The sequence below is a fragment of the Alexandromys fortis genome, unplaced genomic scaffold, assembly GCF_014885135.2.
Source record: "Alexandromys fortis isolate MF-2015 unplaced genomic scaffold, M_Fortis_MF-2015_v1.1 scaffold_5, whole genome shotgun sequence".
Classification (NCBI taxonomy): Eukaryota; Metazoa; Chordata; class Mammalia; order Rodentia; family Cricetidae; genus Alexandromys; species Alexandromys fortis.
In genome coordinates this window covers 16886463-16912645 of record NW_026067924.1, presented here as the reverse complement: position 1 = coordinate 16912645, position 26183 = coordinate 16886463, and the positions used below count along the sequence as shown (strand labels likewise).

The 26183-nt window shown below is 43.3% G+C and overlaps 4 protein-coding genes across 4 annotated transcripts; 2 read left to right on the top strand and 2 right to left on the bottom strand.

Moving 5' to 3' along the window:
* Positions 1–11227: 11227 nt before the first annotated feature.
* On the bottom strand, positions 11228–11667 carry LOC126501812 (histone H2B type 1-C/E/F/G/I-like). The gene has a single exon (XM_050142669.1). It carries the CDS (start codon positions 11656–11658, stop codon positions 11278–11280), a length of 381 nt encoding a protein of 126 aa, XP_049998626.1. The 5' UTR covers positions 11659–11667; the 3' UTR covers positions 11228–11277.
* Positions 11668–11951: 284 nt separating this feature from the next.
* LOC126501803 (histone H2A type 1-E-like) lies at positions 11952–12391 on the top strand. The gene has a single exon (XM_050142658.1). The coding sequence runs from the start codon at positions 11952–11954 to the stop codon at positions 12336–12338; it is 387 nt and encodes a 128-aa protein (XP_049998615.1). The 3' UTR covers positions 12339–12391.
* Positions 12392–17991: 5600 nt separating this feature from the next.
* LOC126501798 (histone H2A type 1-E) lies at positions 17992–18447 on the bottom strand. Its single transcript, XM_050142653.1, has one exon. The coding sequence runs from the start codon at positions 18445–18447 to the stop codon at positions 18055–18057; it is 393 nt and encodes a 130-aa protein (XP_049998610.1). The 3' UTR covers positions 17992–18054.
* Positions 18448–18740: 293 nt separating this feature from the next.
* On the top strand, positions 18741–19143 carry LOC126501807 (histone H2B type 1-C/E/F/G/I). The gene has a single exon (XM_050142663.1). The coding sequence runs from the start codon at positions 18741–18743 to the stop codon at positions 19119–19121; it is 381 nt and encodes a 126-aa protein (XP_049998620.1). The 3' UTR covers positions 19122–19143.
* Positions 19144–26183: the final 7040 nt, after the last annotated feature.

Here is a 26183-nt window from a genome sequence, read left to right as displayed (position 1 = left end):
CTAAATAAGTATCTTTAAGTAGCTCTTCCCTTGATTTTATGCTTGCCGTACTGGTTTGGAAGAGATTCAAAATAACAGAAATGACATTATAAAGGATTTGTTAATAATAGGTTTGTTTAGGAGACGTGAAATCACACGAGGTAAAATTTAAAAAGAGCCCTGCCCTCCAAATAACCCTAAAGATTAGCTGTGCACTAACCAGTGCCCTTAGGGAGGAGTGAAATTTAAGGTGCTAGGAGCTGTTTATTCAGCAGCATTAACTGGTCCTTAGCCTCATTTCCATAACAACAGAGACAAGCGTGAGTTGCAACAGCTGTTAGGCACATTCCCATAACAAAGAACAGGACTCTAAGGGGGCATCCCAAGGGGTCAGTTTAGGGTTACAGTCAGTGTAACCCTCGCCTGCCACAAAGCAACCCACCACCTGACTCCCTTCACTTCTTGAGAAAAGCATTATTCCACCAGGTGGGCAAGATGATCCCAGGCAAGCTATTTTATAAAGAAAATCACTGGTGACCTTAAAAGAACTCTCTCAAAAGATCTTCGCCTTGTAATTCTCCTACCTGCCTGAGGGGCCAGAAATGCAGATTTTCTTTGTTTAAATTGCTCAGAGTGTAACCTGGGGCTGAGATCCAAAGAGATTCAAGAGCCAGAGAATACAGAAGCTCCAGGTGTCTGTAAGTTAGTGAAATCTTCTATTCAAGACCAGCTCCTCCTGGGGAAGCTGCCAGAGCCGGATAAACACCCTCATTTTAGAACCTTTCCCCCCAAAGTGTGCAGAGTGATTCTTCACTGCGAAGGCCTATTACTCCTCTAACAATACACTTCGGAACACAGTAGATCAGAGCAGAAAGGTTGGCTGCTCAACCGGCCTGCCATGTGGGAAGTGTGGCTTAATAGAGGCATTCGTGCTAATCAGCATAGCCCCAGCTTTCCTGGGTTAGCTACTGGGGAAGCTCACGTTTCCTTTCAAGTTCTTGTCTCATTAATAAAAAAATTTTTAAAACAGACTTGGGAAGAAGGTCTAGGATAATTGTATTAAACTTTTATGTGACATCAAGCCTTTTGTAACAAATATTCAAGGATTCAGGGGAAACGTCCCTTCTTTTTCTCCTGAATTTTCACTAACAGACAGCTGTGTATTAGTGGAATTAGAGAACAAAGGTGTGGGGATGAACTAATGGGAAACCTCAGCCTGGACTTTCTGTTCATAATCTTTTCTGCTTTTCCGTGTGGCGTTTCCTTCCCTCGGTGTAAGACTGCTGTGAGCCACAGCATTATACAGTAAAAGTGCAGCGGACAGATCACTCGACAAACTCAGAGAAGCACTGAGAAGCCCGATTTGCAGAGCTTCAGGAAACCTGCCTTTTGAATAGTCACTGTCGACTCTGTAGAAGTCTTGTGAGGCCAAGGCTTTTCTCCCTCCCATGATGGGATTCATCCCGAAATATCCTAGTAGTGTATAAACCATTCCTTAATTATGATTTCCCTGTACCAGCAATGGGATGATCTTTTCCCATACTGCTTCTGAAAATGGTCTGTCAGTTACTCCAGTCCTTAGCCAAAGTTGGTTGTTTCGACATTGCAAATGAGACTTTGGCTGATTGCTAAGGCAGCCAGTTGTCTCTGTCATCTACTTCACATTTTCAAAGCTGCTTGACTGCAATTCCTGCCTACTCAAGTAATATTATCTCCCTTCTCAGGCCTTTGATGGGGTTGAAGAATAGATAGTTGTAGTTATAGTTTTCCTTAGTTATGATAAAAGATTAAATAGATACAAATGTTGTAAATGTAATTCTCTCTTGATACCTGTTTTGTTATATGTAATTTTACTATGTTAAAGTTAAAACTTTCCTTTCTTATTTAAATAGAAAGGGGGAAATGGTGTGGGAAGTCTTTCGGTATATGTGTTGCTTTTGTTGGTGAATAAAGAAGCTGTTTTTGGCCAATGGCTTAACAGAACATAGGCAGGCTGGAAGAGATATATCGAGAGAGTTGGTGCAGTCAGAGAGATGCCATGGAGCCGCCAGAGGGGAAAGACACTAGCTGCCAGTTAGAACCTTGCTGGTCGGTCACAAGGCTCATGGTAAAATATAAAATAATAAAAATGGGTTAACCAAAGATATAAGAGCTAGCTAGCAATACACTTAAGTGATCGGCCAGGCAGTGATTTAAATAATATAGTTTCTGAGTGGTTATTTCATAGTCTGGATAGCCAGGAATGAGCAAGCAGTCGGCTACTCCTGACAAGTGGCCTCTTATACTACAGGACGGGGCTGTTAGAACAGCATTTCTGGTTTAGTTTGGCAGCATTTCTGGTTTTGTTTCTGTCATATAAGGTGTTCTCACTTCTTTGCTTGCCTTAGGGTAGAAAAGGATCAGGAGACTCCCCTGTGTGGGGGCAAGAGGTTCACAATAGACCAATTCTAAAACTCCATTTCCTTCATGTCCTTAGCATGTGAAAGTCCCACAATTTGGTGAATTCCAAGATCATTAAAAATCCAATTTGGGGGCTAGAATAAACCATTTCTTTTATTCCTTGGACATTAGCTGTTTCTTTTGTGGACAGATGAAAACTGCTTTGTGGAAAATCACCCATACTACTCCATACTGAGACCAGTTCTGACAAGTCTACCCTCCTTATTGATCGTTCTAGTCCTTAAGGATTGGCTGGATTTTCTCTTCTTCAGGTGACCAATATTGTAATCAGTCAAGCATGTATATTAGTTAGGGCGTTCTAGAGAAACAGAATTTATAAACTACATACATTTGGAAGCCATTCTAGTAAATCCCTTTCCCTATGAAAAAGCTAATGGGCTGTTTGGAAGTCCACGTGTGACTCAGTTTCCAACTGGAGTCAATTCTGACTTTAAGACGTCATTTGAGTTTAAGCTTACCTGCTCTGCCAGCATCCTTGAGGGCTGTGAGAAAGTTCGGATTAAGCCCTTGGGAAACAGCATTTTGCCCATGAGCTGAAAACACATTATCTATTAAGAAATAGAAAAAAAAATTGCTTGCTGCTAGCAGAAGTCACATGAGCGATATGAAACTGAACTTCCTCCCAAGGACAGCGCAGGGAGGTGGTTACTTGACTGTATTGCTCTTTGTCCTGACGTCTGTATAAAAGCAAGTTCTGAAATAAACTCTGGGCTGTGAGGCTGTTTTTGCATGACCAAAGAGATCGCCTAATTCTATCCTGTGTTTTCTGACTCAATTTTTTTTTTCATCTGACATATCCTTAGCCTTAACATCCAGGAACCCTAGATGATTTGTGGGAGTAGGCTCTTACAGGGCTGTGTTCCAGCTAGCCCAAAACTGGCTGTCTATGAACGGAAGAGCTAAGAATCTAATAGTTGTTCAGTCCATGAAGGCTAAATATTTCAGCTGGTCTTCTGTAGATCTGGGAATCCCAAAGAAGTAGACTCCAACGACAGTGAAGGAATGAACTTGCTAGCGAGAGTGAAGAGCAAGCTTCCTTTTTCCATGTCTTTCGTATATAAAGGCTGCCAACTGAAGGTGTGGCCAAGAGTAAAAGTGCATCTTCCCACCTCAAAAGATCTGGATTAAAGGTGTATCTTCCATCTCAAATGTACACAGAAGTGGGTCTTCCCACTTCAAATAATATAATTAACAAAAAATTTCCTCACAGGTGTGCCCAGCTATTTGGGTTTTAGTTAATTAAGGATGCAGTCAAGTTGGCAATCAAGAATAGCCATCACAACATGCAAAGACCCTCCCGTTCTCAGCACTTCCAGCCATGGGTTTTCTCAAAAACCTGGGTTTTCTCAGCCTCTCAGACATCTTGCCAGCCATGGAGAGGTTCTAGCCTTTCTATAAGTATTTTTGCCCCTTGCCCTAAAAAAGCAGTCTTTTAGGTAAATCAAAGGAAGGTTTGAGGGTCCTTGACAGGTCGGTACTCGCTTGTATCTTCTACATGTGCCTTTTTCAGAAATGTGGACTATGTGACTCTTATTTCTCCAGAGATAGTTGAAGTCCACTGAACGTAAATACTTAAAGGGTCAGCGTTCTGTATTAGTTCAATCAACTGTATTTACAGTTCACTGTTTGCTGTATCTCCGGCTCCCTTGCAGGTATGATTTTCTTTCAACCTGGGAATCAAAAACAACCCACCTAACTCCCAGTTAAGCTGTGCGCGCGCGTGCGCGCGCGCTCGCGCACACACACACACACACATACCACACACACTGTAACTTCCTGGGAGCTATTCATGCATACATGTATGTGTACACCTGTCTCCACAGTCTCCCTAACTGCAATCAGTCGTCCACCAGAAAGGCTGAGGCTGCACCGTTCCCATACTGCGTCTCAGCCCTTGGGGGTGAGTCTGTCTACCTCTCCACTTCAATTTTTTTTTCTTCACATACCACCCACATGGCAGCTCACAACTGTCTGCACCTATAGTTCCAGGGGATCTGATGGTATTTTCTGGCCCATCTGGGCAAAAAACATGCATGTGACATACAGGCACGTATGCAGCCAAAATACCCACACACCTAAAAAATAAAATAATAAAAAGAAATCACTTTAAACAGGCCATAGCCAGTCATCTTTCAATATTTTGACTTCTTGTTAACAAAGCCTTTTCTTTCTTGGTTCTTCTGTCTTTCAATTCATTGAACTTGTTGGGTTACAGTAACCAGCCAAGCCTTGTGAGGTAACAATAGCTCACATCTTTTGCCCTATCATATTTCCTCATTATCTCCCACACAAACTCTTTATAATGTACATTAATATTTTCTAGTTTTTTTTTTAAGCAAACAAACTTTCCAGGGTTCCTGGAGATGTTCAAGGTTTTTAAAGGTTCCCCAATAACAAAAGTATCTGCTTTCCATGTCTCCTTTCTGTCTGAACTAAATTTATATAATGCAATGATATGACTCAGGATAGGAGCTGCTAACTAGAAAAAAAACAGGCAAATATAGAGTTTGGGTTGCTGACTAAATGGAAAACAGTGATATAATATCTCGAAATTATCTCTTACTTTCTAATAGCCAGGAATGTTTTTTTGTGCCCCACAGCCAGAGTTAGTAAGTCACTTTTGAGAGTGTTAAACTAGCCTGTTTGTTTAACGTGTGTTTAAGAGAACAATGTAACATTCAACTGGATTTCCCATGGAACCAACTTTCGCCACCTAAACTAGTGCATTGCTGTAATCTGCGGTTACATCCTCTTCCACACTCCTGACCTAGATAATGTGTGCATAACATTTGCTGAAAACATCAACTCCAGAAGTTGAAACCTACCTTCTAAAATCTACCATACAAGTTGAAAGTGACATTTATGGATGTTAGTTTATAAGGAATAATGTTTGTTGTCTGTTTCACTTATGAGCAGGTGTAGCCAGTGACATAATCCTTGTAAAACTCTGTTAAAGATTTCTGCAAATCTCAACCTTCCTAATACTGTGACCCTTTAATGCAGTTCCTCGCATTAAGGTGACCCCCACAACCATAAAATTATTTCATTGCTCCTTCATAACTGTAACTTTGCTATGGTTATAAATCATAATGTAAATATTTGATATGCAGGATATCTGCTAAGTGACCCCCCCCAGGAGGCTGCAACCTGCAGGTTGAAACCAATGCACTAGGGGCCATGTGATGCTTTCTATGCTGTTCAAAAAATACAGAGTGAAGCCTTTGTGAGAGACAGACACCATCCACACACACAGTTCATACAACAGACAGACACACAGACAGAGACAACAAGACAGCCTTCAGCTAGGCAGTTCAGACTCAGACTCATTCACACTGACAGACGTTAAGTCAGAACAGACACATGACGCAGGGAGCATGAAGTAGAAAGAGAACTCAGATTTGGACTTGATCTTGGTTAAGTGACTCCTAAGGGAAAAGATTTTATTTCTTCCCTTAATGTGACACCCATGTACTACTGGTGACTCCGAATCAATCACTAATGGGTTTAACCTGCACAATATTCTACCTAGGTTTTTCTCTAAGCTGCTATACGCCTAGCAAGTACAGCCCCAAGTAGGGTGGGGCAATAGGAAGACCTGTAATGGACTTTAGTAGCCCCACCCCACCCCGATTCCATGATGGAAGTACCATTCAGACCCTAAAGCTCAGCATGTAGGCAGCACCACCTGCCAAGATAGAAACCAAGACCTAATCCATCAAAGTCCCTAGTTCTGGGAAAATCTCTAGATATATTATCCTTGCTTTTTGACTTCTATAGTTCTGCTTCTGGCTAACTGTTCTTGTGAACAGAAATAAGCCAACCCAGGATATATATATTAGTTTTTTCGAGACAGGGTTTCTCTGCTTTGGAGCCTGTCCTGGCACTGGCTCTTGTAGACCAGGCTGGCCTAGAACTCACAGAGATCTGCCTGCCTCTGCCTCCAGAGTGCTGGGATTAAAGGCGTGCGCCACCACCGCCCGGCATATTTTTATAATGAAAAGCTCACCATGAGAAAGGCTCAGTGCTACACTGGCATCCTGAATACCCAGTATAAATGCTGCCCGGCTAATAAAGACTTTCATTTTTTCCCCCAATATAGGGTTTCTCTGTAGCTTTGGAGCCTGTCCTGGAACTAGCTCTTGTAGACCAGGCTGGCCTTGAACTCACAGAGACCCGCCTGCCTCCGCCTCCAGAGTGCTGGGATTAAAGGTGTTCGCCACCACTGCCTGGCAAGACTTTTCGTAGGCTTAAACCTGTGTCAGAATAATCTTTTCTTGTGGGTACACCATAACAGAGCTTTCTAAATTGTGGTCTTATATCTTATTTAGGACTTTTAATAATCTGTAGAGCTCAGATACCCTCTCCTAATGGCCATGAATGTAAAGATTTCCCCCTTGTGCTGTGGGTGGGCTTGGTTTGCTGTGATGTTGAAGGACCTCATCGCCTGACACCCATCTCAGCTCATCGCTCTCCCAAGCCTGGAAAGAATGTCTAAAACAGTGACCCGAATCTTTTATGATGAAAGCTCAGCACTTTCCCTTGATACCTGAGTCAGCTGAGAAGTTATTAAGTCCGAAAAGCTGTGAGCCTCTGAACTTGATGATGGACATCCGGGGGAAATAAGAGTGGTCTAGGAAATGCACTTGTGAATGTCACGTGACAGGAAGTCAAGCATGTTGAAGGACATGTGTCTATTTTTGAGTCTCTTTCCCTGTTCGACTTGCCACAGAACTAAACTCCAATACAGCGGTTGACATTAGGAGTTACACGGAAATTTATGGACACTTAAAATACAGACCAACAAATTAGGAAAATTAGACAAATTGAAAAATACCCACAAAACAAAATCCAAAGAATGCATCCAAAATGACTTCTAGGGGGCTCGGTCATGTCTGGGACTGTGAAGAAATAAAAGACAGACTCATGGACAGAAAGCTGAGATTGGACGGACTGGTGTCTAGGCTGTAGAAAACAGCACCCACAAGCTCAGCGAGTTTCTTATATAGAGTTGAGCAGGAGGCAGGATTGGTGCATACAGCTGGGCAGGGAGATAGGGTTATTGCACACAGATAAAGGGGGAGGCAGAGTTTATGGCATACAGCTCCATCAAGGCAACAGGCTTTGCTAAACTCTGTTGGAGCGGTCTCTGCAGGCGGGCAGACTCTGAGCCATGACCCCGGGGCTGGGGAGTTATGGTAGTTATTTTCTGCACACACTGTCAACATCTACTCACGAGAGGAGGTTTTACCATGCTTTGAGCCTCATTCCGGTGTGGGAGGCTTTGCCATTCCTTCATGGGGCTGGGATTCTAGGGTCCTTGACACGGCCATCCCCATGTCAACACACATCCACTCAGGACTCCACTCACTCTGGGCTTCCTCAGGAAGCGGGGCAGAGTGCTATTCAGTATTTGCTAGGTAAGTTTATTCGCAAATTCTTTATAACATTAACTTACTACTCTTAGTTTCTCTCACATCAATGGAAACATTCTTTTTCATATATTTAATATTCCTTACAAATATGACATAGAAAAATTTGGTAAATGCCAGTCTAAATTTTGCCCTTTGCAGTGCAAACTGAGCGTATTTTGGAAACAAATTTATGAATATGTTTGATCTGAATTTCCATTAAATTACCAAAGATAAACTAATCACCCAGAAGCAACCGCATTAGCATGGGTATCCTCTGGAAACACCAAGGCCAGATGAGGGGTATAACTTACCTTGCCCTAGTCTGCTGGTTGCCCTACTCCACGAGAAGAAATATAAAGTTACAGATCTCTTTCTTAATGTAATAAATGTATACACTTTTGTTAGTTTATCAGTTTATCTCATTGACTTAATCATGGAACAATGAGACTAGGGATCATGAGCATTATATCGGTAAATTGCCATATGATGTTTGAGTTCACTGAAAAGCTACCTCCCAACCAGTTCAGACCCAAGTGTGCTTGTCTCAAAGTCTCTTTGGAGTCTGGGAGTGGTTGACAACACACACCTTTAATCCCAGCATTTGGGAGTCAGAGGCGAGCAGGTCAGTCTGGTCAACAGAGAGTTCTGGGGCAGCCAGGCTACACCCCCTCCTCACCCTGCCCATAAAAAAGCATTCATCTCTTACAAGGCCCCAGAATTATCTGGCTTGCCTAATGCTGTTGCTAGGAAAAAATAGGAAACAAGCCAAGCACAAAATCATTGTGTCCTTAGAAGGTGAACGATTTCTAACAAACGTTACTTTTGTTTGTTCCATTATAAAAAAGTGCTCTCAGGGGCAAAAACAAAACATAACAAAAAAAACTATTCAAGAAGCAGAGGCATGTGGATCTGTGGGTTCGAAGCCAGCCTGATGTTACAGAGCAAGTTCCAGGTCAGATCTACAAAGAACCCTGCCTCAAAGGGAAAAACAAACAAAACAACAGAAACCTAGTACTTTTGTTCTTCCGTTAAGGGAAGCTCAGTAATGGATGGTAAAGGCCCAGCAGGAAACTCCAGCCGCCTGCAGCTTCCCCAGTTGGTTCCTGCTTCATGCTGTGAGCATCTGATTTGATGGTATTATCTCTACAGTTGCTCTTTGCTTTTACTTTACAGGAAGAGCCCCTTCTGCCAAGGACTCAGTGAATCCAAGCTGACTGAAGGCTTCCTCAGCTGATGGCTGCCGGATGTTTTGAGATCCGTTTTGTTGAGGTTTTACTGTATCTGCGGCATCTCTCATTATTTTTATTTATTTGCTTTTGACTTGTTATATATTTAGTAAACCGACTCAAGTTATAGTTACCACAGAACATTGTCTGGACTGTAGTGACTGTCAGAATTTACCCTCTCACAGGGATTCAGGCTGAAACTCTGCCTCTGAGTGTATATCTGGCCTGGTGGACAAGCCTCCAGCCACAGCATGGAGCAGGCAGAGAAAGGAGGACTGGAGTTCCAAGCAAGTCTGGCTATAAAGCAAACTCTCACTCTTTAAAACAAAATGAAACAAACAAACAAAAACCCACAAGTAAACAAATCAATGAAAGAAATTTTATTGAAATTTGACAGAATCTGAGGTATTTCACTTGACAAGGTAGTGATTTCTTTTCAGGGACTGTATGATTATTTTGGAGAATCGTTCACAGCTCAGTCTTTGCAGTCCAACAAAACAGGATATTAGCTGTGACTTCTGTGCGGTCCATTCTCATTTAATTTCCTCAACTTTAAAAGAGGGAAGACAATAAAATTTGTTCCACAGGATACTATAGAGATTAGAGATAATAAACAAATGGTTAGACACACATATTAAGATCTTACTATACAATAGCTAAAATTCACTGATGTTTGGGCTGGTTAGTTTTCGTCTACTTGCCACAAGCTGGGTCATATGATGAAAGAGGGACCCTCAGTTAAAAAGAATACCTTCCTTCCTTTTTTTTTTTTTTTTTTTTTTGGTTTTAGTTTGTGTTGTTGTTGTTGTTTTGGGTTTTTTTTGTTTTAGTTTTTTGTTTGTTTGTTTTGGTTTTTTGAGACAGGGTTTGTCTGTGATTTTGGTGCCTGTCCTGGAACTAGCTCTTGTAGACCAGGCAGGCCTCCAACTCACAGATCCACCTGCCTCTGCCTCCTGAGTGCTGGGATTAAAGGCGTGCACCACCACTGCCTGCTGAAAAGAATACCTTTATCGGATTGCCCTGTAGATAATTCTGTGGGATGTTTTCTCAGTCAGTGATTGATGTGATTGAACTAAGCTCACAGGGAGCAGTGCCATCCCTGGCTGAGGTGGTCCTGGGAGGTAGGAGAAAAACTTTGAATGAGTCTGGTTTCTGCGTCTGCTAATGCTTGAGTTCCTGCCGTGACTTTCTTAAGTGGACTAAATCAGCAAGGACTTGTAAGTCAAATAAAGCCTTTCCTCCTCAGCTTGTTCTTGGACATGGTGTTTACAACAGCAACACAAAACTATGACAATATCCTATTACCTACCTTTATGTGATTAATTAATTCTATGCTAAGAGAATTTAGAAATAACTTTCGTTTTCTTGAGATTTCTATTATAGTTAAATGAACCTTTACTTTACCTAGTACTTTATAATTAAGAAACAAAAATTCTTTGTAAGCAGAATGACAAAACTATATAAAAAGGTAAATCACATTAAGACTCATTGAGATTTTCTCCTTTAAATTCCTTTTTAAAACATCACACTAATAAATTCTTATATATAGTTAAAAATCAACAGAAGACAATTTTTAAAATCAACAACTGACCTAAGGTTATCAGGCAGCCTGATAGAAAAAAACCGGGGCCATGTAAAAACCACATGTACAGGCCTAAAACCCCAGGCTACCCAAAAAGTTAAGGCCCAAAGATGCAAATTTTGAGGCAAATTCAGGTTAGGGTGAAATCAAAGAGACCTGGCTCCCAGAATACAAAGTGAAATCCAGAAGTGAGGCGTTGCCAAATTTTGGTGCAACAAGAACAAGGGCAAGCTTACACAAAACAATTGTGACGCCAAACCTGTTAAAGGTGGGGCCAAATTACGACGGAAAAAGCTTAAGTGTACACTGAAAATGCCAATTGGGAACAAGATACTCAACTGAAGTGTCTGGAGAGCATGTGGGATCACATTATTTTGAGTTCCAATACTAAACACTTAGCAATGTGAACCAGTCTTTAAAAATGTATTAACTTATGGTGTACAAGCGCTTCCAGAATAAACATCCGGGTGGCCACATATTGCTACTGGCATTGGGAAGCGAAGCTTGCAGAGATATACATGAAATAGGGGAGGAGGAAAGGTGTCATGTAACAGCCATTTTATAGGAAGTTGTGGTGGCTCTGAAAAGAGCCTTTGGGTTAAGAGCGAGGTCGGAGGGCTCACTTGGAGCTGGTGTACTTGGTGACGGCCTTGGTGCCCTCGGACACGGCGTGCTTGGCCAGCTCCCCGGGCAGCAGCAGGCGCACGGCCGTCTGGATCTCCCGGGACGTGATGGTCGAGCGCTTGTTGTAATGCGCCAGGCGCGACGCCTCGCCCGCGATGCGCTCGAAGATGTCGTTGACGAACGAGTTCATGATGCCCATGGCCTTGGAAGAGATGCCGGTGTCGGGGTGGACCTGCTTCAGCACCTTGTACACGTACACCGAGTAGCTCTCCTTGCGGCTGCGCTTGCGCTTCTTGCCGTCCTTCTTCTGGGCCTTGGTCACGGCCTTCTTGGAGCCCTTCTTCGGGGCGGGCGCGGACTTCACTGGCTCAGGCATGTTAACCTACTGAATAACGTCAGTTAACTACGCTCACAGACGAGCGAACGCTCTCCTTATATAGATTTCCATATGCAAATGAGGTGAAAACTTGGCCGCGATCTTATTGGGTACCTAAAGTTCGTTTTATTCAATCACAATACAAATTTCCAAACCCGTACTTCTATTGGTTGACATGAAAATAGACGTCTAACCAATACCACGGCTTCTTTTTTTAGCGCCACTGTGTAAATATAAAGATTGAACTGTTCTTCCAATTCAGCCTGTAAATTATTACACACGTTTACTTTGCGATGTCAGGACGAGGCAAACAGGGCGGCAAGGCTCGCGCCAAGGCCAAGACCCGCTCCTCCCGGGCCGGCCTGCAGTTCCCCGTGGGCCGCGTGCACCGCCTCCTCCGCAAGGGCAACTACGCCGAGCGGGTGGGCGCCGGCGCCCCGGTGTACCTGGCGGCCGTGCTGGAGTACCTGACGGCCGAGATCCTGGAGCTGGCTGGCAACGCGGCCCGCGACAACAAGAAGACGCGCATCATCCCGCGCCACCTGCAGCTGGCCATCCGCAACGACGAGGAGCTCAACAAGCTGCTGGGCCGCGTGACGATCGCGCAGGGCGGCGTCCTGCCCAACATCCAGGCGGTGCTGCTGCCCAAGAAGACCGAGAGCCACCACAAGGCCAAGTGAACGGTATAGTTTTCGGAAAGCTCTTAGAAACAAAGGCTCTTTTAAGAGCCCCATTCTCTACTCAAAAAAGAGTGACACTTGGATCTGTGCTTAACCCATTAGAACAGTTACAAGATAGATCTTTAATTTTGTTCAGTTGAGTTATTGAAGTCTGGAACGCAACGGACAACTTGGCTCTACCTCAGTAATGTTCAAGTTCAGATTATAGGCTTCCATGACAAGTACCTTGCTAAAATTACTTTGGGCTACAAGCTACTCCAAATTGAGCACTGTTTAGGTTTCCGTGTGGTTCCAGTCTGGAGTTCCTGCAACGTGGAACTCTGCAGAAGGTGGCCGCAGCTCTTTGTGTTTTACTGCTTTGTCCCTGGAGCATCACATCTAAGAAACAAGTTTTCTGCAATCTTCCGGTTCTGTATGAATAGAATTCAGTTAGTGACCTAGTCCAGAGCCAGGAAATCCTAGTTGCACTTAATAGTTGAGTTCAATCCTGTGAGCCCACATGGAAGCAGACAGAATCAATCCCCACAAGTTTGTCTTTTCTGGCTTTCACATGTGCACGCCCCACCCTTATAATAGTTGTAACTAAGAATAAATACATATTTGGAAAGAAAGTAAGCAGTATTAGCTTAGCTGGTTTTGACTTAGTCTTTGATTACCTCTGTTTATGACTCAGCTTGGAAATGAAATGGAGCTGAAGTTACACGTGGGGAGAGGTTGACCATCTATAACATTGAGAACACAACTTAAATTTTCTATAGTGATCCAGTATTCATATTCATGATTCTGCTGCTGTAACACCGAAATTAAATTTAACAAGCCAGGTATGGGTGGTTCTTACCTTTAAATAACTTGCTGTTTGAGGCATTGGGACAGCTGAGTTAGAAGAAGCTAAGGGCTGAGGAAATAGGATTGCTGTTTGTGGTTGGTCTTTAACAAAAGCTTAGAAAATAAAATGTTTCTAGCTTTATTTTCTTGTTATGAATATTTGCACTTAACCGCTGTACCTTGCTGTCTTACGTTACTGGCTCATCTCATAAACTGTTAGGAACGTTGCTTTGCAGGGGTGTTCCACATCTCTAAACCCAGTGTTCAGGAGGCAGACACAGGCAGATCTCTGTGAGTTCCAGGCCAGCCTGGGCTATACAGTGAGACCCCATCTCAAAAACAAAAATTCATTTACCATAATCAAATGAGTTAAGTGTTTATATACTGAACAGTTACACACACACACACACACACACACACACACACGGGGAGGGGCGGCAGGGATGGCTCCTAAATGAGACTACAGTAATAATGATGATATTGAATGTTGTCATCCCAACCCCAGAAGTACTAATACTAATAAGCAGACAACCCGTCTTCAGGAAGTTTAATTTCTGCTGGAAAGCCAAAGGCTATTTGGAGAACAGTGGGGTCAAATGCCCTTGATGCAGCCTATATTAGCATACGGGAAATCTGGATAAGGAAAAGGAAATTTATATTTATACCGTGTAATAGTTATGTTGTCTCAAGAAGCTCAAGCACAATGACGGTTATTTTTCCTCCTTGTATTCTAACTATTCATTCAGAACCAGTTCACCTCACCCTTAGACAACGTAGGTTAGTGTCTGAGCTACAGAAACAACCTAGGGAGGGGAAACCCGGAAGTGAGGGAACAGCATGAGAAGGGTGAGAAAGTGTGCAGACTAGGGAACAGGAGCACGGTGCTTTCAAAGAATAAGAATCTACGGATGGGAACATCTGCTCGGGAGGCTAAAGGAGACGATTATTGAGGGGTACAATGGGAATCCAGCAAAGAATGCCCGTAAGCACAGATTCATGCCTGAGAGGAACAAGCCAATTAGGAAGTTTGACATTGACAATAAGGCAAAAGTTCCAAGGGATATCCCTCTTCTTCGGTTTTAAATATGTTTGCTATCCTACTGAATTCCACATCTTTATGTCTGTGGGAGACTTAACCCCTCTGTGTGGACCTTTCCTCTAACTCCAAGATTTCTTCTAGGAAAACAAAAAACAAAAATAAAACTAAACACATATCCTAAATCTATTACTCAACAATTCAATATGGGTCCTTGTCTTGATAAATAACATCAATGTCTACCCACTAGGACATGCCAAAAGTATGTGCCACCTGGTATTCACTTTTATATGCCATTACTAAAGCAAAACTACATTCTTATCTGGGAGATGAGACGTGCTCGAGTTTTTAATGTTTCTTTCGAGGATGACCTGACCACACTAATGTGATAGCCACCACGTGGAATATTGTCAGAAACAGAATACAATGTACAGGTAGGTATATCTTATCACTGCCCCTGAAAGAACATTCCACGGAATTCTAACCGAAAAGCTAAAACTGTGAGATGCATACTGAGTATTGATCAGTGCAAACCTGAAAAAAAAAAAAAATCTTGTGTGAGGCCGTCTAGAGTCCGTAATAGAGCATAGTGCTGCTCTAGGAGGAAAGAGTGTTCTGCTTACTGTCCAGTCGACAAGAGGCTCAGCCTGGGTCCAAAGACAAACTCTCCATCTTCAGTGTGGTGCCACTGGCCTTCCTTCCAAAATATTCATCTGTCTTTCCAGGGCCACTTTCTTGGAGAGGGACTTTAGTTTGCTTTAGGGACTGATGCCAATATGAAGCATATGCTGCTATTATTATATTTAAATTTTTATATTATTATATATTTATATTATTTATTGCATACTTATATTATCTTTAAATTTTTATTCTGCATTTGTGTGTAGTGTGTTTGTGTTTAGTGTGAATGGTGATGTGTGTGCATGGAATGCAGGTGTGTGGCCAGGGGTTGACATTGGCTTGATCACCTCCTGTGATCTTCAGTTGAGGTCTCCTAATCTGATCCAGACCTGAGGGACTCAGCGGTTAAATTAGTCAATTTATCTCTGCCTCCCCCTCCCTTGCACTGGAGTTACAGGCGGCACAGTATCGCTAGGGACCAGAACCCCTCTCTTGCACAGTGCCTTTTTTCCAACGAGCTCACTGACAAGTTGAGACAGGAATGTTATATAGGTCACTTGGCCAGGAGAAGCTGAATGCTTGTGGAAAAGGAAACATGTTAGAAAGATACGTGGATACTGAAACTCAAGGCCGGCCCTCACGGGCCACAGGAAGCTAGTTTAAGTACTCTGACTGATCATGAGTTTTGCATCTTCTATCTGGTTTTCTTGCTATTTTTCTGCGCACTCATCCATTTATCCGAGGATTCTGAACACATTTCCAGGAGTATACAAACCAACACAAATTCCCTTCATGGGACCGGAGAGATGGCTGAGTGACTAAACCAGCTTGTACCTCCTCCAGAAAGACCTCAGATTCCAAAGACCACATGATGGCTCAGGTAAATAAGGGTGTGAGGAAAAGCTAAAGGATACCCCAGGCTCAAACAGTATGTAAAACCAAAGAGTGTTTATTTCTTGATTAATTAATGCAGGTCGTTGACCTATACAAAATGGCAACGACTCCGAGAGGACCATGTAAGTTCCTTAAAAGTTTCAAGAAGTTAGGTCATCTCACATATAATTGGTTAAGCAAACAGCAGGTACATTAGTATACTTTTAATTGGCTGAGACTGTCATCATTTTTGGACCTCTTTGCACAAGTCAGGGGGACTGCAGGACTTGCCCTTGAGACATTGTGAGGCTGACCTGATTTAGGCCTGTTTTCTCTGGGTAAATGTCTTGGTAGGAGACACCTGTTTTGCCTTTCTCAGAGAACTGACACCTAAACTCGGTTGACAGTGGGAGAGTTTAACCCCTTCACTCACAACCCTCTGGAACTCTAGTTGCAGGGGACCCTATGCCCTGTTCTGGCCTGAGAGCATCAGGTACATAAGTCGTGCAGACATGTAAAGATTACACCTCACTTTTTGAGCACGTCTGTCGCTACTTGCTAATCTCTGGCATGTAAAGCGGACACTATGAATTGATAATCGGGAAGAGGGACAGTGTTGCGGCAGATTGTTATCGAAACTTAACCTTTACATATACCTAAAAAGATGGTTTTGAACGGCGTCAGGATAAACTGACCAAATACAACTAAAACCAACCCTCTAAGTAACCTCTAACACAAAATTTTTGGAGCAGCTCGCTTAACACAATAAGGTACTATTAACTTGGGGCATTTGAAAACAAATCTTGGCACCTATTAAATACATGCCTCAGCAAAACAAACCGGGCAGCAATAAACTAGACGTGAGGTAGTGCTTTCCTGAGGAAAATTCAAAAATGACAAGGCTCAAACAAAAGCCAACAGCTCCTTCCGTGCAAATATGGGTGGCTCTGAAAAGAGCCTTTGAAAGAACACTGCGGAGACCAACTTAAGCCCTCTCCCCGCGGATGCGGCGGGCCAGCTGGATGTCCTTGGGCATGATGGTGACGCGCTTGGCGTGGATGGCGCACAGGTTCGTGTCCTCAAACAGACCCACCAGGTAGGCCTCGCAGGCCTCCTGCAGCGCCATGACGGCCGAGCTCTGGAAGCGCAGATCGGTCTTGAAGTCCTGTGCGATCTCGCGCACCAGACGCTGGAACGGCAGCTTGCGGATCAGCAGCTCGGTCGACTTCTGGTAGCGCCGGATCTCGCGCAGCGCCACGGTGCCGGGCCGGTAGCGGTGCGGCTTCTTCACGCCGCCGGTGGCCGGGGCGCTCTTGCGGGCGGCCTTAGTGGCCAGCTGCTTGCGCGGGGCCTTGCCGCCGGTGGACTTGCGAGCGGTCTGCTTAGTACGAGCCATTACTAAAGGACTAAGTTCACAAAGAAAACTCTGAGCTTGGAAGGCGCGCGACCAGAATTTATACGGAGGAGCGGATTCTGATTGGTCCATATGGCTGCAGGAACAACTTAATTGGCTGTTGACTTCTTTTGTTTTCTGCATGATTTGTGGGTTTTTTTTTTTTTTTTTTTTTTTGCAATAATGTGGAATTTTCGCTAACTAAAAGACAACCCGACCGGCCATTAGTGGAAATCCATTCTTCTTAATGCGTTTATTTTAGAGCCTTCTTTCTGTTTCAGATTATATGAAAAGGTAACGTATCAGGTAGTGACTTTTAAAAGCGGTTTTAAGTGGTTAGCAATTTGGGCCCTGCAATTCGTGAATTTTAATTTGCACAGAGCAAAGAAGGTGGGGAGTGGAAATGTGCTTAACCGTGGTATCACCAAATTATTTGATATTTTCAGTTGGTTTTGATGTTAGCAAATGGCTGATTTGTCAATCATGCGTGTAATTCAACATTCAAGTGAGGACTGTACAGTGATTAGTTATTTCCCAATAAATATGAAGTTCTCCAAGTGTCGAATTGAACATTCAGTGGCCAAAGTGTCTGTCTTAACCTCTAGAAAACTCAGGAGTTAATAAAATTTTGATTTAATGTAGAGGAACATGCAGGACCAGTGATTTGAGCAAACGGTGGGGCAACAGTTGTTTTGGGGGGAAGAGGGGTTCGAGACAGAGCTTCGCTGTAGCTTTTGCAGCCTGTCCTGGAACTAGCTCTTGTGGACCAGGCTGGCCTCGAACTCAGATCCGCCTCCCTCTGCCTCCCGAGTGCTGGGATTAAAGGCTTGCGCCACCTCTCGGCTAGAAGAAATCTCATAATGCCCTTAACAGCTATTATTCTTCCCATAATGGTCAGTTCTTTTAGAGAAAGAGTGGGTGGCTCTGAAAAGAGCCTTTGGCATAGCTAAAAGATTGCTTTAAACGACTTATTTCCCCTTGGCCTTGTGGTGGCTCTCGGTCTTCTTGGGCAGCAGCACCGCCTGGATGTTGGGCAGGACGCCGCCCTGCGCGATCGTCACGCGGCCCAGCAGCTTGTTGAGCTCCTCGTCGTTGCGGATGGCCAGCTGCAGGTGGCGCGGGATGATGCGCGTCTTCTTGTTGTCGCGGGCCGCGTTGCCAGCCAGCTCCAGGATCTCGGCCGTCAGGTACTCCAGCACGGCCGCCAGGTACACCGGGGCGCCGGCGCCCACCCGCTCGGCGTAGTTGCCCTTGCGGAGGAGGCGGTGCACGCGGCCCACGGGGAACTGCAGGCCGGCCCGGGAGGAGCGGGTCTTGGCCTTGGCGCGAGCCTTGCCGCCCTGTTTGCCTCGTCCTGACATCGCAAAGTAAACGTGTGTAATAATTTACAGGCTGAATTGGAAGAACAGTTCAATCTTTATATTTACACAGTGGCGCTAAAAAAAGAAGCCGTGGTATTGGTTAGACGTCTATTTTCATGTCAACCAATAGAAGTACGGGTTTGGAAATTTGTATTGTGATTGAATAAAACGAACTTTAGGTACCCAATAAGATCGCGGCCAAGTTTTCACCTCATTTGCATATGGAAATCTATATAAGGAGAGCGTTCGCTCGTCTGTGAGCGTAGTTAACTGACGTTATTCAGTAGGTTAACATGCCTGAGCCAGCGAAGTCCGCGCCCGCCCCGAAGAAGGGCTCCAAGAAGGCCGTGACCAAGGCCCAGAAGAAGGACGGCAAGAAGCGCAAGCGCAGCCGCAAGGAGAGCTACTCGGTGTACGTGTACAAGGTGCTGAAGCAGGTCCACCCCGACACCGGCATCTCTTCCAAGGCCATGGGCATCATGAACTCGTTCGTCAACGACATCTTCGAGCGCATCGCGGGCGAGGCGTCGCGCCTGGCGCATTACAACAAGCGCTCGACCATCACGTCCCGGGAGATCCAGACGGCCGTGCGCCTGCTGCTGCCCGGGGAGCTGGCCAAGCACGCCGTGTCCGAGGGCACCAAGGCCGTCACCAAGTACACCAGCTCCAAGTGAGCGCGCCCGTCTCGCTCTTAAACCAAAGGCTCTTTTCAGAGCCACCACAGTTTCATATGAAATAGCTGTTACATGCCTTCAAATTTCCTGTGTTTAGTGTGGCCTCTAACAAACCATAAAGGCCAATAGTATAAAGTATGTATTAGGAAAGTCGATCCTATTTAATTTTTTGAAAGCTTTTCTGTAAGAGCACCAATTCTCATAGCTTAAAAACGTTAGCGTTTCATTTATGTTTGGTTCCTTGCAAAGTCATCTTTTCAATCTCAACTGGAAAACTGACTAACCACAGAACAGCAATGCTGTAGGAATCATGATCTATAGAAGACTCTGGGATTTGAATGTCCATGATCTCAAATCCAGCAGCAGAAGTCTTAGCTCAAATGATCTTTCCAGAGCCACTGTACTGGTAGGAAGTGGCACTGTTGTGAATAGACATTTTTTAGCTGTAACAGCCAGCCACCCAGAGGTCGTCCGGATGAAGACTTGGTGAGGTTCTTGAGTACTTATTAAGGAAACGTTAGCGCCTTGGACACCAGTTTTTCCGGTCTTTGAAAGCTCCTGTGCACAGATAACACCTATTGCTCAGCTTTAAAGTTTGCTTTTGTGTGCGCTGCTGTTCATGCATGTTTATTTGCTTTGCCCCTGGAGCTTTGTTTTACCAAAAGTGAAACTAAGCAAAAGAATTTCTACTCTTCTCAGTAGCCTTGCTACTTAGTGACTTCATTGGCCAATCCACGCGCCGCGCGGGCAATTTAAAAATCGCGCCAAATCTTTTTCCCGAAGAGGAGACTCTTCCGCGGAGGCGTTTTGTTTCCCGCCTCTTCATTCGGTGCTTTCCTTTTTGTTTCTTTTGTCTGTTTCTGACGCTTGGAAGAGAGTTAAAAAGAAAAATCAGAATGTTTTTGGTTGCTGTCCCCCGCTCATAATTAAAATAGGCTCTTCAGTTCAAATACGTAGTAGCAAAATTGAAATATTTCAAGTCTTTACCTAGAATCCACATGAAACCACTTCCACAATACGTTTCTTTTGCTCAGTTCTTTTGTTGGTACATTTTATATGATTAGGATATTCTAATGACTCCCAGCTGTTTTCATGAGACTGCTGCAAACAAGCAACAGGAGATGCGGAGTGGGGGGTGGTGTTCGTTTTAGCAACAACGGTGTTCTTTCAGACAGACTAGTAGAAATAACAACATATTCATATAAAAGAAATACTATAGTTGAGGCAAATTAACATAATGCATTTCATATAAAGAAGAAAATGGCTGAAATAAATTATTTAATTTTAGAGTCATTCCCCAAGAGGTTTGCAAACAATGGCATTTAATAAGACCTAAACCAAACTAATTAGTTTCAAAATTCACTTACAAATTGGTAAATGAAAGTGTAAAACTATTAGACAAAGGCTACTTCAGTGCTAGTGGTTGCCAAGGTAACTGGTAAAGCACAGTAGTTTGGTCTCAAGTGCCTCATAGAATTGGCCCTACATTTTAGGTGTGAGTTCCCTGTAGCCTGCTGTTATCAGATACTATATGATAGTGTAGATACAAAAGAGACATGAAGAACCCTGTGTAAACAAAGAAGTTCTAAGCCTCTTTGAATGTAGAAAAATCTATGAGAACCTAGTTTTTCTAGGTATTCTTATTTTCTTTTAAAAAGAGTAAGAAAGAAGAGAAATAAAGTACTAACGGAGGAGGCCAATAGCAAGGCTCGTGGTTTCAGATTTGGGCGAAAATTAAGTATGAAAGATTAAAAGATCCAGTCAAAGAGACCACAGATGCCAAAAGGAAGAACAGAGTGCAGAACCTTATTCTTAGCCACACAATACAATTGCAGCTCTGGTTACAAAATACAGAGTACCCAAGATACCAAGCTATAATGCTGGAATTTTTTTTTTCTTACTAGACAAGGAGCAGCTTTTTATATGTCATTAATTGTGCATTTTCCCAGAAGATTTTTTTTAAAAAAAAATTACACTTGGCCAAGGAAAACGCTTCCTAGAGTGTGAAGACAGCATTCTGCCATAACTCTGCAAACATCCTCTTGCTTTCAAGAATTGTCTGACAAGTGTAATGTCCTGGGCTGACATCAGTTCACCAAGTCACCTTTATTTCCCACTTTTTGTTTAATCATCTTTTGTTATATAATATTGAATACAGCTGCTCGGTGTTGAATTACTTTTTTTTTTTGATGTTGGGTTTTTTTCTAGACTATTAAAAACAACAAAAATGAGCAAATAATCAACATAAATATTACAGCATAGAAAGAGCTTGAAATCTCAAGTTGATCAAATGGATTTAACTTCCCCAAGGCTCCAGCAATCCCCACCAAAAATTTATTAACAGATAGTCTGTGCAATTAATTCTTCTGCAAACATGTAATAGCAGTCAGTAATTTCAATATTTTCTGATTACCATGATTTAATAAGTGTTTTCTAACCTCATCCCATCCAGTAGAAATGATTCACATTCCAAGCACATCTTAATGACAGTCTTTTCAAGTTAACAACTTGGTCACTTAACATAATCACAGCTGACTCTAAATCAGTGATTTCAGCATGTAGTCTACTATCTATATGTCTTGGAGTAATACATACATTTTCTGAATAAGAGTATCATTTTTAACATCATGCATTTTGAAGACTTTGATGTAGAGCTATTCCAGCAGTTATAGCAGTGGTAGCAATGGCAAGAATTCCCAATATTGATGTGGAATTTCCCTCGGTATGCTGTGATTACCATTGATAAATAAAGGAACTGCTTTGGGCCTATAGCAGAGCCATGGGGAACAGAGCTAGGCAGGGGAAACTAAACTGAATGCTGGGAGAGAGAAGGCAGAGTCAGAGAGAAGCCATGGAACTGTGGCCAGAGACAGGCATGCTGAAACTTTGCTGGTAGGCTACTACCTTATGGTGATACACAGATTAATGGAGATGGGTTAAATTAAGATGTAAGAGTTAGCTAATAAGAAGCTAGAGCTAATGGCCCAAGCAGTGACTTAAACAATACAGTTTCTGTGCAGTTATTTTTGTTCTGGGTGTCTGGGATAAACAAGCACACACACACACACACACAGACACTATACAACATAATATCAATAATTAGTCATTTTCTTCATTTGGTCCCATATATCATAAAGATAGACAAAGAGGGCACATATTCCAAGGTCGGCCCATGTGTACAGGCATCCAAGCACCAAGACAGAAATATGTTAAAATTCAGAATCTCAAATTTCCAGGAGTAATTAGCATTTAAACATGTCTACAAGGAACAATTGGAACAAAACACAGATCCTGCAGATTGATCACAACTGGTTTCTCCAGTCATAAAAGGTAAGGATGAGTAATGCATGCTGTACTATTATATGATATTTTTTAATATTTATTTATTTATTATGTATACAATATTCTGTCTGTGTGTATGACTGCAGGTCAGAAGAGGGCACCAGACCTCATTACAGACGGTTGTGAGCCACCATGTGGTTGCTGGGAATTGAACACAGGACCTTTGGAAGAGCAGGCAATGCTTTTAACCTCTGAGCCATCTCTCCAGCCCTTATATGATATTTTTTAAAGATATTTATTTGTTTATTTATTTATTATGCATACAATATTCTGTCTGTGTGCATGCTGAAGAGGGCACGAGACCTCATTACAGATGGTTGTGAGCCACTATGTGGTTGCTGGGAATTGAACTCAGGACCTTTGGAAGTCGAGACAATGCTCTTAACCACTGAGCCATCTCTCCAACCCCATATGATATTTTTTAAAAGAACACTCTCATTGTTAAAAAAAAAAAAATTTCCATATATCTCCTTTCCAGCCCAAACATTACCTAATGTTATTAATTTTCAAAAATGTTCTTGAGTAGCTCCTCACTGCAGATGAGGAGAGGAGGGAGACATCCTGCCCCCATGTCATACTGACTCCTCAGACCTATTGCTATGCATGGAGATGCTATAATTATTACACAACTATCCTAACTATTGTTTTTCCATTTGGTGAAGCAGAAAGCTGCAGGGCTGCCATCTACGGCACTATCCCAGGAAGTGTTGGTAAGAACTCACACCTCTGAGCGTCCTCGGCATTGTTCCCATTCACTGAACTCTGAGACAGACAGCAGCAAGGGGGAAGACAGGTGGAATGAAAGGCTCATTAGTAATGTTTATTTCCTTTAGAAGCCTTAGCTGTGAAAACGAACAGATTCTTTTTCCCTTCAGGTTTGTTCCATTACAAATAACAGATAACCATATCCTAGATCTAACTTTCAAACAATGAACTTCATGCCTAATACAAATAGGAAGATTTTCCACTCACACATAATAAGACTAATTCAAATTTAAGCCCCCTTCATTGGGAAACAAAGAATCTCTACTGTCATAGGGTCCTAGAATCCAAATAGAGTCATTAGTATAAATGATAATAGTCTGAACCCCCTAAGGCCACCACTCAGTCTAAGTGAGAATTACAAATGTAAGCCCAGTAAAGTCCTCTGAATGGGAGACATTTGTGTGGCTTGGGCAATTTATAGGGCCACTAGCAGTGGTAACGGGATTAATCCCTAGTGCATGAACTGGCTTTTGAGAGCTCATTCCTTATGAAGGGGTACCTTGCTCAGCATAGATGTTAGGGAAAGACCTTGTTCAGGCCTCAGTGTGGTGTGGCAGACTTTTGACTTTCCATGGGAAGCCTGACTATTTCTGAGGAGAAGGGGGACAGAGTGGGGGGAAGCGGAGGGGAGAAGGAAGAGGGGAGGGGGGGAACTGGAATTGGTATGTAAAATAAAAAAAGACTGTTTTTAAATTTTAAAAAAAGTAAGTTGAAAAACAATAAAGGTAAGCAATTTTCAAACAGTCATTTAAAAAAAAATCATCATCTGCTCCTGTCTCACACCCGCTGATGTGAGCGAGTTTTGTGAGCTATATCTCCTGTTCGAACTCTCTCCATTTGCTTCTTCTTCCCCACAGGGACCCTGGGAGGTGCCCTAAGCATGCTGTGCACCCTGCTCCTGAGAGCCATTACCAGGTCTATTTTAACCCTCTGACTGAACTGTCTCTCTTCCTGCAGGTAGTACCAAAAGATGACTTCCCCAGGTTCTTGTTGTAACCCTGCAAACTTAATGTTAGCACCTTAGAGAGGTTTCCTGTGACAAATCACCTCACAAAAGCAACTGACGAGAGGAAGGGGTTGGGTTAGCTCCTGATTTGAAGGAATACAGTTCATCAGAGTAGGGATGGCATGGTAACCATCCTGGCAGGGCAGGGGATGCTCTACTGATAAACACTCAAGATCCTCCCTTCAGATATCAGGCTACCTACAGGGTGGGAACTTTACCCAAATTAAAGTTGCCCCCTGGGAATCGCATACTGGGGAAAGGAAAAGGTTAAAGCCTTGATGCCAACTGGAAAAGGAACTCGCCTCCTCAGAAGAGGTTTCAAATAATTCTGACAATCAGGCAACCTTGCAGGACCAGTAGAAATTGAGAAAATGATAGGCCAGTGTTGGGTAGGCGAAGCCTACATAAGAACTTACTAGTTAAATATACCCGTTCGCTTCTGATTTAAGCTTGTGTCAAAAACCCAAAGAAAAAGTATAAAGGTAACGGTGCCTCCTTATTTGCTCCTCTTCCCATTGTGAACACATTGAACAAATCCTCTTTCTCGGCTAGTCTCTATGGCTTGTCTCCTTAGTCAGCCACCGTGTTGAGAATGGATGGCCATGCCCAGCTTGCTGTAGCCCAGGTTTAACTGTAAAGACTCCAGTACTAAACGTGGTAGTGGGACTGTGAAGTCGCTGTCACATGGCCTCCACACCAAGAAGCAGAAAGATGCACGCTGGCATTCTTCTTGCTTCCTAGATCTCATCTTTATTCAGTCTAGGATCCAGACTAAGCTTGTGTGGGTCCAACCCACATTCAAGATAGGTCTTCCCTCCTTGGGCAAATGCTAGTAACGCCACCACAGACACACACAGAGGCGGGTCTTCTTTGTAATTCCAAATACAGTTCCTCTGGAGACGAACAGGAACCACAAGAACGACACACAAGCTGCCTTGATGCCCTTTAAGCACAGCACTGTGCAGCTCGGCTGCAGGGCACAGAACTGAAAGGTTCTGAAGTGCTTGGATGACTGAGTGGCAGTTCACTAAATCAACTTAAAGCACAGAGCAAGAAGCAGGGGGAGAAGATGGACTAAAGGGGCCAGCTCTCAGAATCGGGAGTCTGGAATTGGAAATCAATCATCTCTGCCTTACTTTGCATGGTGACTTTGAGGGAGAGACAAGATGAGTAGACCTGACCACTGTTGGGACCCGTCCATTTATCTGCTGGAGAGCTAAGGAGTTCGTTTTCTCCCTCTCCTCTCCTCTCCTCCTCCTCTTCTGTCCCCCTAACCCCTTTTCTTCCCTCCTTCCCTATCACTTCCACATAGAGTGCATGCTACCCATGCATGCAGCCCAGATTGGCTTTCATCTTATGATTCTCCTGTTCAGACTGCTGAGCATAGGAATTAGAGGCCTGCGCCACCATGCCCAGATGATATCATTTCTTCAGTACAGAATAAGGGTATCCCCAGCTTGGGTGTGTGAGTAGTTAATGTTTGAGTGTGTCCCGTGATGAATTCTATTTACTGTTTCCCATTTGTGTCTAAACATTAGCTGTCTCTTGATGCCGAGGCCCTTCTGTCTGTATTAAATTACATATGCTCTATTTACTAAGAACTTATATAGCCTTTAAATATCTTAAGTTGTTTTGCCTATAACTTACAAACTAAAAGCATATTTGTTTTTCATAACAGAATTATAACAAAGCCAGGCATAGTGGCACATGCCTTTAATCCCAGCACTCGGGGAGGCAGAGGCAGGCCGGGCAGTGGTGGCGCACGCCTTTAATTTCAGCACTTGGGAGGCAGAGACAGGGGGATCTCTGTGAGTTCGAGACCAGCCTGGTCTACAAGAGCTAGTTCCAGGACAGGCTCCAAAACCACAGAGAAACGCTGTCTCAGAAAAAAAAAAAAAAAAAAAAAAAAAAGAACTTCGTTTGGCTGATTCCGCGCCCCTGTGTCTGCG